This window comes from Zalophus californianus, chromosome 2 (genome assembly GCF_009762305.2).
Source record: "Zalophus californianus isolate mZalCal1 chromosome 2, mZalCal1.pri.v2, whole genome shotgun sequence".
In the NCBI taxonomy this organism is placed as follows: domain Eukaryota; kingdom Metazoa; phylum Chordata; class Mammalia; order Carnivora; family Otariidae; genus Zalophus; species Zalophus californianus.
This window is the reverse complement of record NC_045596.1, coordinates 86,825,731-86,841,194: the sequence shown is the minus strand read 5'-3', so window position 1 is coordinate 86,841,194 and position 15,464 is coordinate 86,825,731. Positions and strand designations below refer to the sequence as shown.

The following is a 15,464-nucleotide window of genomic DNA, read 5'->3' as shown; positions in this document are numbered from 1 at the left end:
GATTTTCCCTCAGAGCCTTTAGATAAGAGCCAAACCAAAGTAGAGGCTGACTTTGGCCTAATGACACCTGGAGCAGAGAAACTAGTTAAGCCCATCTGGATTTCTGATCTATAGAACTGTGAGATAACAAATTTGTGTTATTTTAAGCCGCCAAATTTATGGTCATTTTTTTTTTTGACAAGACAAATAGAAAACTAAAGCAGATGAAAACCTATAAATTTTAAGCCTTAAGATTCACATTAACCATTTCAATTTCTGTGTCTTATTTCAATCCTCATTAAAAGAAGTACACTGTAAAAAATCATGAGACAAATGATGTAGAGAGCTTCTACAGCAACACAAAGGTGATCTTGTTGAGTAATTTGCTATTCTCTCTTATTAATCATTAAAGGCCTATAATTACTACTTAATCCTACCAATTGCAGATTTCATTCATTCATTCAACAATCAACAGGCATTTTGTATATACTGGTATTATGGTAGTGACTGGGAATACAAAGGTCAAAAAAGATCCCTTTTGCATGCTCTGTCATAGTAACCACTGAATCCAAACTACTTAATATATTAATCAACTCAATCTAGGAATCATATAGGTTGAAACAACTCATAAAGTTCGTAAAATATGTCTCTCTTGGGTGTGATTCACAGGCGATACAAAGAAGAGTAAAACACTACACATACAACAACACACAAACCGTACACAAACCTAATACAGGATAGAATATGTTAAGTGCCATTAAAAAAGTACAAACAGAAGCATCACAGGAGCGACAGGAGATATTCAGATGGGGAAAATTCAGGAAGGGAGTCCTGGAGGAGGTGGCATTTTGAGGAGGGCCTTGCAAGGTAGAAAGGAGTTTAGAAAGCAAAGAAATAACAAGCCAGAGGCAAAAGAACAGACGGCATTTTCATGAAATAGGGAGTGATACTACTATTAGAAATAATATAAAATTTAACATTTATTGAGTAAGGTATTATGTTAAGTGCTTTCCATGTATTTATTCATTTAACACAATAACCCTATGAAATAAGTACTATTTTTTAAATTGACCTTTTTATTGTGGTAAAAATACATACAAGATTTACCAGCTTAACCATTTTTAAGTGTACACATTGTTGTGAATCAGATCTCCAAAACTTTTTCATCTTGCCAAACTGAAACTCCATACCAACAGCAGCAACTTCCGTTTTCCCCTTCCCTTCAGCCCATGGTAACTACCATTCTACTTTCTGTTTCTATGCATGTGACTACCTTAGATACCTCATATAAGAGGAATCTTACAGTATTTATCTTTTTGTAACTGGCTTATTTCACTTAGCATCCTCAGTGTTCATCCAGGTTGTAGCATGACAAGACTTCCTTCTTTTTTAAGGCTAAATTATATATACATATCACATTTTGTTTATATGTATATAATATATATATATATCACATTTTGGCTAAATTATATATAATTTATATACATAAATTTATATATAATCACAACATATATATTATATATATCACATTTTGGCTAAATTATATATCTATATCTATATGCAGATATCTTTCACATTTTGTTTATCCACTCATCTGTCCATGGACATTTGAATTGCTTCCACCTCTTGGCTATTGGGAATAGTGCTGCTGTGAACAGGGGTATGCAAACATCTAAGTAGGTACTATTTTAAGATAAGGAAATTGAGGCCCAGAGAGGGTAAGTAACTTGTTCCAGGTCACACAGCAAATCAAGGACCCTAACTCAGACAGTTCGGGGCCTCCATCCTAGATAATTACTCTTTACAAATACATCCCCAGTCTTTTTATTCATTTCATTGGTCCTACTATCTTCTGAAATTACAACAACATAGGGAATTAGCATATATTCAGTATCTGCTAGATGTCACAATCTTTACATTGATTTTTTGATTTAATAATTTAATTATTGTCTTAATTTAATATGTTAAGTGGCTCTTATTATCTCCATTTGCAGTAACATGCCCAAAGTCACCTAGCCAGAAAGACCTGGTCTAAGGTCACAAGTGATGAAGCCAAAATTTAAACTCAAACTGCCTGATACCAAACTTTGTTCTAGTTCTCTATGTTCCCATTTGCTTCTTTCTGAGATGTAGGGAGTGAACAGAAGTCATTGACTGGACTCCAGGCCTGGCTCTCACACTAACTTGTTATGCTCCTCTGTAGATAGAGATGGCTTCAACTGCTCCAACTGTAAAATGGGAAGATTGAACTGGATGATCTTTAAATTTGCCCAGCCCAATTAGGCTCAGAACCTTTGCTTCTCAAAGAAGGATTCTTCACCAAGTATCTTAGACAGTAGTAGGTGTGGTCCCAACAGTACACTCATGTTCTCTTCCAAACCCCTTTAAAAACTTTTGTGCAATTATATTATAGATAATCGGCTTTGAAGGCATGGAAAGTAATAACAAAGAGTCCCTTTATCTGTACATACTCTTCCACCCCCATAAGAACATCTGGCAACCAAAGCAAATGCTTTTCAGCTCACTGGTTTTCTTTCCTGAAATCTAGCACTTTTTTCTATATAATAAATATAGATTGCTACCCCTTGATTTATAAATATTAGACATTATCTATTGATTTTCCATTATGGAAAATGGTTTTGTTTTTGTGTGGTTTGGCTTGTTTGTTTTTTTACATTTACATCCTTTTCTCTTTTAGCATCCTCTTAATATTACCTCCAACTTTTAGTTAAGTATTTATGTAATGTTTTTATTATTGTTGCTTTGTATATATACTGTTCACTGCTGAGCTAAGTGTGTTGTATAATTTTCTTAAACATCCAAGCCTCTCCCTACCCAAAAGCTCTGTAAAATGCCTTATTATATAACTTTCCACTGTATGAAAATTACTAAGTAATCTACCAGTCTCATTTTTCTTTCCCGAGGACATCTTTCCTGGGCTTTCTGACCTTTAACTAATGACTCAATGCTTTCTGGGCCTTCTGCCTAGCTCTGGTCCTGAGATTCCCTTCGCCATCATAATGAGAATCCTCTTCACCTCCTTTTGTGTTAGATACCACTTATTCCTTTTTCTTATTTACTCTCTTGTGTTAGTGAAGCACATCTAGGAATTTCCTGAAGTACATTTCTTGAGATGTTAACATTTTCTTTATTACTTTCACACTTTTTAAAAAAATTTTGTATTAACATATGGTGTATTATTTATTTCAGGGGTACAGGTCTGTGATTCATCAGTCTTACACAATTCACAGCGCTCACCATAGTACCTACCCTCCCCAATATCCATCACCCAGCCACCCCATCCCTCCCACCCCCTCCACTCCAGCAACCCTCAGTTTGTTTCCTGAGATTAAGAGTCTCGGTTTGTCTCCCTCTCCAGTTTCGTCTTCTTTCATTTTTCCCTCCCTTCCTCTATGATCCTCTGTCTTGTTTCTCAAATTCCTCATATCAGTGAGATCATATGATACTTGTCTTTCTCTGATTGACTTATTTCGCTTAGCCTAATACCCTCTAGTTCCATCCACGTCGTTGCAAATGGCAGGATTTCACTTTTTGATGGATGCATAATATTCCATTGTATATAAATACCACATCTTTTTTAACCATTCATCTGTTGTTGGACTTCTAGGCTCTTTCCATAGTTTGGCTATTGTGTACATTGCTGCTATAAACATTGGGGTGCACGTGCCCCTTCGGATCACTACATTTGTATCTTTGGGGTAAATACCCAGTAGTGCAATTGCTGGGTCATAGGGTACTCTATTTTCAACTTTTTGAGGAACCTCCATACTGTTTTCCAGAGTGGCTACACCAGCTTGCATTCCCACCTACAGGGTAGGAGGGTTCCCCTTTCTCCACATCCTCTCCAACATCTGTTGTTTCCTGACTTGTTAATTTTAGCCATTCTGACTGGTGTGAGGTGGTATCTCACTGAGGTTTTGATTTGAATTTCCTTGATGCGAAGTGATGTTTAGCACTTTTTCATGTGTCTGCTCGCCATTTGGATGTCTTCTTTGCAGAAATGTCTGTTCGTGTCTTCTGCCCATTTCTTGATTGGATTATTTGTTCTTTGGGTGTTGAGTTTGATGAGTTCTTTATAGATCTTGGATACTAGCCCTTTATCTGATATGTCACTTGCAAATATCTTCTCCCGTTCTGTTGGTTGTCTTTTGGTTTTGTTGATGTTTCCTTTGCTGTGCAAAAGCTTTTTATCTTGATGAAGTCCCAATAGTTCATTTTTGCCCTTGCTTCCCTTGCCTTTGGCGATAATTCTAGGAAGAACTTGCTGAGGCTGAGGTCGAAGAGGTTGCTGCCTGTGTTCTCAAGGATTTTGATGGATTCCAGTCTCACATGTAGGTCTTTCATCCATTTTGAGTCTATTTTTGGTGCAGTGTAAAGAAATGGTCCAGTTTCATTCTTCTGCATGTGGCTGTCCAATTTTCCCAACACTGTTTGTTGAAGAGACTGTCTTTATTCCATTGGACATTCTTTCTTGCTTTGTCGAAGATGAGTTGACCATAGAGTTGAGGGTCCATTTCTGGGCTCTCTATTCTGTTCCATTGATTGATGTGTCTGTTTTTATGCCAGTACCATACTGTCTTGATGATTACAGTTTTGTAATAGAACTTGAAGTCCAGACTTGTGATGCCACCGGCTCTGCTTTTCTTTTTCAACATTCCTCTGGCTATTTGGGGTCTTTTCTGGTTCCATACAAATTTTAGGATTTGTTCCATTTCTTTGAAAAAACTGGATGGTATTTTGATAGGGATTGCATTAAATGTGTAGATTGCTCCAGGTAGCATAGACATTTTCACAATATTTGTTCTTCCAATCCATGGGCATAGAATGTTTTTCCATCTCTTTGTGTCTTCCTCAATTTTTTTCATGAGTATTCTATAGTTTTCTGAGTATAGATCCTTTGCCTCTTTGGTTAGATTTATTCCTAGGTATCTTATGGTTTTGGGTACAATTGTAAGTGGGATCGACTCCTTAATTTCTCCTTCTTCTGTCTTGTTGGTGTATAGAAATGCCACTGATTTCTGTGCATTGATTTTATATCCTGCCACTTTACTGAATTCCTGTATGAGTTCTAGCAGTTTTGGGGTGGAGTCTTTTGGGTTTTCCACATAAAGTATCTTATCATCTGCAAAATGTGAGAGTTTCACTTCTTCTTTGCCGATTTTGATGCCTTTTATTTCTTTTTGTTGTCCCGATTGCTGAGGCTAGGATTTCTGTCACACTTTTTTTTAATGCTTATTTCAGTTTCTATTTCTTTTTTTGTTCTACTTTTTTTTTTAAAGATTTTATTTATTCATGAGAGACAGAGGAGGAGAGAGAGAGAAGCAGAGAGAGAAGCAGGCTCCCAAGGAGCAGGGAGCCCAATGTGGGACTCGATCCCAGGACCCCGGGATCATGACCTGAGCCGAAGGCAGATGCTTAACCATCTGAGCCACCCAGGCACCCTTTTTGTTCTACTTTTATAGGTGATGTCCTACACTTCATCTTTTAGATTTTCTACTTGTGCTTTTTTTTTTTTTCAATTTTAGTTAACGTATTTTTAATTTCCAGGAAGTTCCTTTTTGTTCTCTGTTGGTTCATTTTCTTTCCTTTTTCATTCTATCCTTGTTTTGTTCATGTAATATCTTCTCTGATCTCTCCATGGATGAAATCCTTTGTTATGTTTGTTGCTTTGGTTTCTATCTTCTGTTTCAAAAGTTTTCCACATTCGATATTCCTTGGCTGTCAGTTCATATTAAAGAATGAATCACTAAAAAGTTGACTGGAAGTACTGAATAAAAGACTTGAAGAGTGGTGGGCTTCACTAGTGACTGAGTGATCAGGTGGCTAGCTTTTTTTTTTTTTTTTTTAATTACAGCTATAGTATCTGTAGTTATTTTCCCTGGGGACAGCTCTGATTCTTTTGATCTCTTTGATTGAGAACATGATTCCAGCTTCTGAAGTTCTGGAAGTAAGGGCAAATGGGGGGCGAGGGGGAAGAGATCCATCATTCAGTGTGCAGATTCTCACTGAGTTCTTGTTTTCAGGACAGCTCATCACCCTTGCCCTCCTCTGTGCCGAGCATCTCTGGCTCAGTTTCCTCATAGAATAAACTTCTAGTTCCTTGCAGGAGTCAGGGAGTGCACACAAGATGGAGGTAGGTTTCTGGGTCTCTAAATATTTTTAATTAAACATGATTTCAGCTCTTCCTTATCCCCTTCCTCTGAGGTTTTTGGTATCCTGAATTCTTGATGTTTTCTCAGATTCGATGAGAGCAAAGTGACTTGCTTCCTGATAGTCACTTCCCCTCCTCATGCATTTAAGTTTGATCTTCCTCTTTTCTACTCAATAATTTACCATTTTTCTTCAATCTGCTTTCTGCCTTCATTTATTATGGTTCAAATTACAGAATCTTCAATGTGGTTCATCAAAGACGGAGGATGAGTCTTCTGGTTTTTGTTCTCCTTGTTATTTGCAGGGTCTGATCTTTCTTGGAGAGAAGGGGTTTGAAATACCTCTGTCTGCTGTCTTCACGTGGGAAATCCTCCATTTTTGCCTTAATGATTTTTCAAAATTATGTCTGAGACTATACTTCCTCAAGTTTCTTTTCTTTTAAAAGAAGGATTATATAAATTACTCATCAAAGGTGTTACTGAATTACATTGTATAATTGCATATTTATTGCATTGTATACAATTACATTGTATAATTATATACTAACATACATAACTAGAAATGAGCTTGTCATTAAGCACTCAGCACTGATAAACCACAAACAATCATATTAAAAATTGTTATGGGTGAGACAGAAAAATATAAATACATAACTCAAAAATAAACTGTTTTCAGATTTGGATATATATTGACAATATAGAAAATATTAACCAATACTGTTAGAAATCATTACCTTATCACCTAGTTCAGAAGACTCTGTTACTGTTGGAATTACCCAGCTAAAACATTTTGCTAGGCAAGCTATTTAGCACTGATACAGTTTTTGTTTTTTTAATACAGTGTGTTTTTCCATAGTCATGGTCCTTTCTGCAATATTGTTTGAGAACGTGCATATTAATATATATTGTAAGTTAGGTCTTAAAAAGCATAATCTTGTCAGTTTTCACAATAATGAAAATTATTTAACTTGCATTAGACCAGGAATTAATAGACCTCTTTTTAAAAAAAAGCCTTAAAAATCCATTTGTGAAGAAATTTTTTGTAAGTGTCCCTTTAAGGGTTGGTAATCTATACATACTGTCTTAGTTTGGGCTGTTATTAAAAAAAAAAAAAAATCACCATACTGTGGGTGGCTTGAACAGCAAACATTTATTTCTCACAGTGCTGGAGACTGAGAAGTCTGAGATCAGGGTGCTGGCAGATCTAATGTCTAGTGAGGACCCCTTCCTGGTTTACAGATAGAGAGCTAGGAGAGGAAGCAAGCTCTCTCTTCTTACAAGGGCACCAATTCCATTTCAGGAGGGCTCCACCTTCACAACCTAATTCCCTCCCAGGGGCCCCACCTCCTAATTCCGTGACATTAAGGTTTAGGAATTCAACATATGAATTTTTTTAAAGAGGACACAAACATTCAACCCATAACATATACTTAGTTCTGGGTCATACAGCTACATATATTGAAACCGGGAGGGAAAAATACCTTCTTGGATGTTTCTTACTTTTGAAAACACTTTTATATTTTGCTCAGGACACTAATAGTCATTATAACCAAAATCAGAATGAGCCAATAACAAGGTATTTCTATAATAACTACTTGTTTTGAAAGAAAAAAATATATTTTATATGTTCAGAATTCTTTTAGATACCCTGTAATAATCCTTAGGGACAATTAGCCTTTCTTGGCTAAATAAACTATCTGTCTATCTCTATGAAATATTAAACACATACTTATTCTTCTATCTTTATTGCTTACCTTATCACAAATATAAAAGTAACATGTTAAATTTGAGGTATTTTGAAAATATGGAAAATAATAAAGAAAAAATATTATTACAGTGTATAGAGATAGCTACCTTAAAAAAAATCCATATTAGCATATTTCTCCCATCCTTTTTAAATGCAGAAATCACACTGCACACAGTAAAAGGAGGCCCAATTTACTGGGTACTTCCTAAATGGCAGACAACCTGCTAAGTGCTTCACATACATTGTATCAATATCCTATGAGCCAGGTGTTTTATGCCTAATCTGTATATGGAAAAATTGAGGATTAGTGATTTAAATAAGTTGTCCAGAGCCATACAGCTAGTAATTGGCCACACTGAGATTTTGGCACAAGGTTGCCCAATGTTTAAGTCCATATTCTTTACTATTATGTTTCTTTTCTTTACCATTATAACTAATTTTCCATGTCATTAATAAATCACTGCCAATATCATGTAAAGTAAAAAATGTAAAATTCCTGTACGATTAGGCTTGTCTCACGGAAGCTCTGCAGTCAATGAGTAATAATATATATTTTTTTAATTTAATTAAATGGCAAAATTTAAGAGCAAAAATGGAATATCATTGTATAGAGACTTTGAATGTTTTTATAAGCTTATTAGGCATTTGTATTTCTAAAGATATATATTTCTCAAATAAGGACAATGTAAACCAGAAACTACAAGATGACTCTTTGGAACAAACACAGTATTATTACCTCACTGATTCTGGTTATATTGGGGAGGTACAGTAGTAGATGGACATGTTGGAAGACCTAATTAAAAGATCTGAAAATATCTAGATTTGTTCTCTTTCCTCATTTCAGATTAAACTAGTTTAACAAAGTTAGAAAATCAATTCATTTTTGCCTGCTATGGGTTGTATTAATGGAGGTAAGACTAATAATTAGTATTTTAATTCTGATATATATAAATGATTTGCTTAATGTTCCTAAAGATAGTTGATTCTAAGACTTTAAAATTCTCTCCTTAAAATCTGGTTTACATCATTATTTTTATATCTAAAGAAAAATAGTAAAAGAAAACGGTATTTACTAAGCAAAGATAAATGCTAACTAAATCCTTATTTGAAATATCACAAAATCACGGATTAATGCAGCTTTAATGCATTTCCAATACTTAGTCATTCTGATTTCCTCTCTGGATACACTACTTTCACTGTAATCTATTTAATACAAGAGTTGAAGCCACTGGTGCATTCAGTTTGATTTATCTAGTGACAAATACCTCAATTATCCTCCTAGGGAAAATTATTTTCTTGAGAGTAAATCTAATTTTGGTTTAATCCTCCAAGTAATTTTAATTCATTCTCTCTGTATCTTGACAAAAGTAATTATGAAAGAAAAAAGCCATTATGAATATACTATTATGAAATGTAGAGAAAGTATCACATCAAAAAAGACATACACATTTTCAGTTGGTGTTAGTGAATTATGACTTTGGAAGTTACAAGAATATGCCAGAATGATTTAGCACCTATAAACCACAGAAGGGTAAAGAGATGTATGGCTGAGAAGATGGGAATTTTGTGATTTGAGAGGTGAGTAAATGGGCTGCAATATCTTGCCACCTTAGTCTGCATGGTGTACTGGTAATATGGGCATTGACTTAATGGCTCATTGGCTTAATGGCTCATTTCTTAATGGAGAAGCTTTAAACTTTATGTCAACATTTATGTAAAATTTAAGTTGCACATAAATATATAGTTAATTTGAATTTGCTGTTTCAGATGTCTGCAATTTCCTTATTAACAGTTTACTTCTCTTCGTATAGGCTTGGCTTGAGATAACCAATCTAGATCATGTCTACAGAGGAAACAAATTGTATTCATTTTCACTGTAAAAGATAACACAAACCCCACAAATTTCCAGTAGTCGATATTAAGAAATGAACATCACTGGACAAAAATCATAAAACTACAAAAGTCTGAGATTCTGACATTGAAGAAGAGTTCCAGCTAGACCAGCCTATCATGTATGTTTTGTGAACACATACAGTTGGAAATGCAGATTAGCACAACCTTCCTACAAAGTGATTTGGCAAATGTATCAAAATCTTAAACAATGCATAAGATATCCATCATAGTAATAATTACACATTATAACAACATGAAAAAAAATGATCAGTGAGTAGGGGAAAGATTTATGATAATGTTAAGTTAAAGCAAGATCTATATAGTATGATGTAAACGATGTTAACATATGTGTAAATATGCATTTGTATGTGTGCATAAATATATAAAGACCAAAGGTTTTTGACATTATTCATTTCTCAGTAGTGGAAATACTGGTGATTCTTCTTTGTATTATTATGTATTTTCTATATTGAGCACATGGTCCTTTAAAAATAAGAAAAAATTCTTTAAAACAAATACAAGGAATAACAGCCACATTTCTCTGTTTTTCTTTTCTTTCATTATCTTTTAAAAATGTAAAATAAACCAAGGAAGGTCATTGTTATTAGAATTCATTCGTTCATTCAATTGAGAATTATTTCCAAGCACTTGCTATATGTCAAACATGGTTTTAGGCACCAGGCATTCTGCAAGTGAGGAAAATAAAACTCGTGTCTGGGAGAGGAACAAATGTTACCTCTATCACATAATGGTGAAGTGCTATGAATGAAATACTATTCATTAATATGCTATACTTTTAGAGATAGAAAACAAAAGTTATAAACTTATTTAGCAAAGAATATAAAAGTCTCTCCTTTAATTAATCTAAGGCATATAATTTTTCTTAATTAATTAAAGAAATTGAAATTGTTTGATTACTTACCCCAATATTAAACATCCCTGTAAAATACTCCATATTTGCTTGAATGAACCAAATGTTGCTTAAACCTAGTTCATCACTTCTCTTCTTAGCACGAATTAATGATAATTCCTTGTTTTCTATTAATGTAACCTAGATTTCACCCAGGAAACAATAGTACATTCAGTAACATAATTCAGATATTAGGGCAAAGTATTATTACTGTATAGCTTTAATGTAGAACATACTACACTGATCCTTATCCTGTCCTAGGAAGTATGCCAGATAATGTGGTATAAAAATGAACAAGGTCCTTGAACTCTTGGAGCTTAGAGAGGGAGTGATGTAAGTGCAACAGGCAATTATAATACAGTGATAAGTGTTTAATGGAAGACATTGTGTGTTATCAGAACACTCAGACTTGATGACTAAAGAAGGTTTTAGTCATTTAACATGGAGAATAACATACTAACCGAGGCCTAAAAAATGAATAGAAATCAGCTGGAGGAATGAAGGAGTGTTTCAGACAGAGAAAGAAACATGTGTGAAGGCCAAAGAGTGTGTTTGAAGAACTGAGAAAATTGGTGTAGCTGGGTCACAGTGTGTGGTGGTGATGGTGAATGGGGGGACAGGGTGTGGAGGGTAGACGTGAGGCTGGAGAGGTGATAGGAGCCAGATCGTGTGATCAAAGAAGGTCCCAGTGCTGCCATGGATAGTATGGATTAGTGGGGGTGAGACAGAAGGAAGGGCAACCAGTTAGGAATCCAGGCCAACGAAGACTGGAAAGGATTACTTGTTTAGAAAGAGAAAAGTGGGCAGAATTGTCACTTTCATCACTATCATTCCTAGTTCTACCCTTATTTTGTCTTTATGCTTGTGTTTACAGAAAAAAATCTGTATGCCTTCGTATAAAAAACCTGTCAGAGTACACTTGGTATCAAAGGCTTTCCAGCCATTATTCTAGCCAAGATTTCCCCTTTAAAGGCTCAACATCTCCAAGTGTCCAGACTGTTGGGAAGGGGGCGGGGGGAAAGACACCATAACCCTAACTCTGCGTCTCCAGGGTTCTACTTTATGAGCTTTCTTCCTCTAACTCCAACCACCAAGTTGTTACTTTCCTTGATTACAAAACAGACACTTGCTAGCTTCCCCCAGGATTCCTTACTTATTTTGCCCTTTATTTTCAAAGAAAGGAAAAAAATAATACACCCTTACCCCCCAGCATCCTGTTATATGTCATTCTGGCCAGTCTATGGGTTCTTCCTCATCTTTTTCTTCTATAAGGAATCACTGTAATTATTTTGCACCTTCCAGAGAGTCCACGAGCAAAGAAACTGCCTCATTTGTTTTGTATTTTTTTTAAAAAGTCATCAAATTCTAGACTTTTACGCTAAAAGATGGTCACTGCAAAGACATGATTTCATATGGCAGAAGACTAAAAATAATAAACTTCTAACAAATGGTGGCAATGACTGCATAAATTCTGGTACATTTACTTAAAAACATAAAATGTAGTTAGATTTTGGTGATATTTTAATAATGATATTTAAAAGTATTTGCAATAGGGAAAAACATTTATGCTACAATACTGAGTTAAACCTGGTGACTAAAATTATATTTGCGTTTTTAGCATTTGCGGCAATAAGCATCCTCCTGAACAATGACTTAATGAGAACATGGGGAGAAAAGCATTTGATGGATAAGTGTGGTAAATTTGGAGTTTATTTTTTTCTTTAAGGAATTTTGTAATTGCTGTTACAATTTTGGTACAATGGATAAAAATCAAGATACCAAAAGAATATGCTCAACAAGTTTCAGGAGCTAGTATTTCCAGTATAAAATTCTGGGGACAATTAAACTAGTTTCACCACTAAGTATTTTATTTAACAACAGAATAGTTATTCCCTCTAAGACTTATTTTAAAATATAACCCTTTTATAAAAATTGAAAAATGTATTGTGATCCTACTTTACTTTTTTTAAAGATTCTTAGAAGTTTAGTTCAAAGAAAAAAAAAACTATCTGTGCCACATAATGTGACCTGAGTGAACAATTAATAAATTCAAAGAGCAGGGGTCAGACACAGACTCAGCGAACTGAACTGGATAGTTTTCCAGTGTTTCCTATTATGGGTTATTCAGATTTTACCTGGCACGATGGCAGCATGTGAGCAAGGACAATTCCAACATGGCCCTGGAAAAGGCAGAAAAAGAAACAAGTTAACTTTGGTCCCTAAGGCTTTTTTCTCTTTCTGAGACAGTAGTCTTGCCAAATAAAAACATGAATTTGAATCTAATACAGTAAAGTCACATAGTCAGGGAAAGGCTAAAGAGAACAAAAGGAGGGATGTAATACCCCACCGCTGCAGAAATCCACAATTCTGTCACCAGGTTTGGCCTGATTTGCCACGACATAAACAAGGTTGTTTAACTGCTGCTGCTTCCTCAAAGCTCGATCACTGGACATTTTACCTGGGGAAGACAAGAGATGAAGACAATGAAATATTAGGCATCGTGGGGGAATAAGAAGGTACTCATAGAGTAGACCGCCGGCATCCAGCAAGAGGGGTAAATGTATAAATGAGTTCCAAATTCCACATCATCCACCATGAGAGGGACAGAGAACTGAAACCCAGAAATGAACTCTCTCTATGCTTATTTTTAGTTTTATTCATGTCCAACTTCTCTGTCAATAGCCATTGAAAAAATGTCTTCTAGAGAGGAAACAATAAGTGAAATATTAATGGCAGAGTCATAAAGTGTTCAATAAATGTTTACTTGGTTGGATAAAAATTAACAGTAACAGTTTCTTCCCTCCATCCCTATCAGAGACAGATTGCAAAGACTACCTAATTTTAGCACATTGTTTAAATCTCCTTGGACAAAAGAGATCCATAACAAAAACATTTTCATTACTTAACTGGCACGCCCTTGAACTCTTAGTTTTTCTGGTTACGAATGTTGGAACATAGGTGTCACATTGTCTGAAATATATCAATAGTTAGTGTATTTAGAGAGAAATTAGATTTTACCATTTTGGCTTTGAAGCTTCTTTTCGTCATGAGTCAGACACAGAAATCTAATGCAATTAGAGATTAAAGATAGGGCATTTCCAAGTATGAAATGCCTTGGGCCTAGCAGCATGAACATCTTAACTCTCCTTCAAAGCCACTAGTTAAGTCCACGAAATAACTTCAGAAGAATGAATAAAATTATTTGTTTTTACATATTTCACATGCACTTTTTGTAAGAGCAAGATTAAGAAAATATAAGGGAGCAGATCTCATTGATATAGATAAAAGGCAAATCCAGATAATCTCTTGGCTTGATCAAAAATTATTTACAGTTACCAACGTTTCCCTGCTCCATTTTCACAGAAAAATAGCCTGGCTTTTTTCTTTTCTTCTTTTCTGTTTTCCTTCTTTCTTAGGTTACTGTAATAAAAACACTGGAAACCGTTTATTTTAGGAAAAAATAGAAAATATGAATAAAAAAATCTATATGAGAGAAAAAGATCCATAATCTAATAATTCAGAGCTAGTATCTTTGTATATGTATACTTCCAGCTGTATCCATAAATTCATAATGTTCTAGATGCATATAAAACCTTGTATATCAATCTTTCCATGTCAATGCATGTTTCTATGCTGTAAGTTTTAATGGCTGCATAGTATTCCATTGACCATATCTACCACACTTCTATAACCAATCTATTGTAATAATGTGGTCGTCATCATACAGCTGAATCACTGTACACATTCTTAATTATTTAGCATGGCCTAATGTGAATTTCAAACCTCAAGGGCATTTAAATCAATAGTTTGGTGACTTCACTTATGAAGACTGTTTCATGTAGCTAGCTTTTCACTTTTCTCTAATAACATAATTGTGAAAAATTTAAACAAAATAAATAAAAGCCCCCATCATCCTACTAGGACAATTTTCAACACAGCAAAGTTGAAAGAATCTTACAGTGAATGTCTCTGACTTCCACTTAGATTCTACCACTACCAACTTACCATACTTGGTTTAATCACACTTCTGTTCATCTAACCATCTGTCTATCCATCCATTCATAAATCTGCCTTATTTTTTATGGCAGGCAATGCAGTTCTGATTTGGAAGAGGAAGAGTAACAACAGGAAGGGGAGGAGAGTGGCAAAAAAAGAAAAGTATTTTTGAGCCCTGTCGGAAAGCTAGAGTCACAAATGCTGCTGCTTAATGGAGCCACCAAGAGGCAAGAAATGAACACAAACATTTTAGTCTTCCTTTTGTGGATTTCTTAACATTGCTTAGCCAAAGGATTTTCATAAAGTCAAAAGGAATTACCTTTTGTTAAGAATATGGAGAAAAGAAAATTTATTTAATGGAACAACTAGCTGGAAGTTTTATACCATATTTCTATTACACATTTAGAATTATCTAACTTTCTTAGGTTTGCTTCAAAAGCAAATGTTGATGAAGATCTGTTTTTCTAAGATTGCATCTTTGCATATAAAGAATTCATGCTGATATGGAGGTTGAAGGCAAAGGTAATTTTCAGGGTTTGCTTAAATAGACACCATTAAGTTCCACATAATATTCACAAATCAAGCTAAAAATATAGTAGCATGATGCTCAGAGGCTTTATGGAAAATCCACCTCAAATAAAGCATTCCTCCTCCCATTCCAGTTATGTAAATATTATGAAGCTCCTGGAAACATGAACAGGATCTCAAACACATTGAACAAAGTAAGAAAGTGGTATTTTGAGATATGGTATTAATTTAAAAATCCAGT

The 15,464-nt window shown here is 34.8% G+C and overlaps 1 protein-coding gene across 2 annotated transcripts in view; it reads right to left on the bottom strand.

Moving 5' to 3' along the window:
• Positions 1–15,464, bottom strand: part of GSTCD (glutathione S-transferase C-terminal domain containing) — a 131,972-nt gene that overhangs the window by 16,436 nt on the left and 100,072 nt on the right. For both annotated transcript variants that reach the window (XM_027599626.2, XM_027599625.2), the window contains exons 6-8: positions 13,042–13,157; positions 12,835–12,879; positions 10,712–10,840 (exon numbers count right to left, since the gene is read on the bottom strand). In XM_027599626.2, coding sequence (XP_027455427.1) covers positions 10,712–10,840; positions 12,835–12,879; positions 13,042–13,157 — 290 coding nt within the window. The remainder of the gene's footprint in view (positions 1–10,711; positions 10,841–12,834; positions 12,880–13,041; positions 13,158–15,464) is intronic.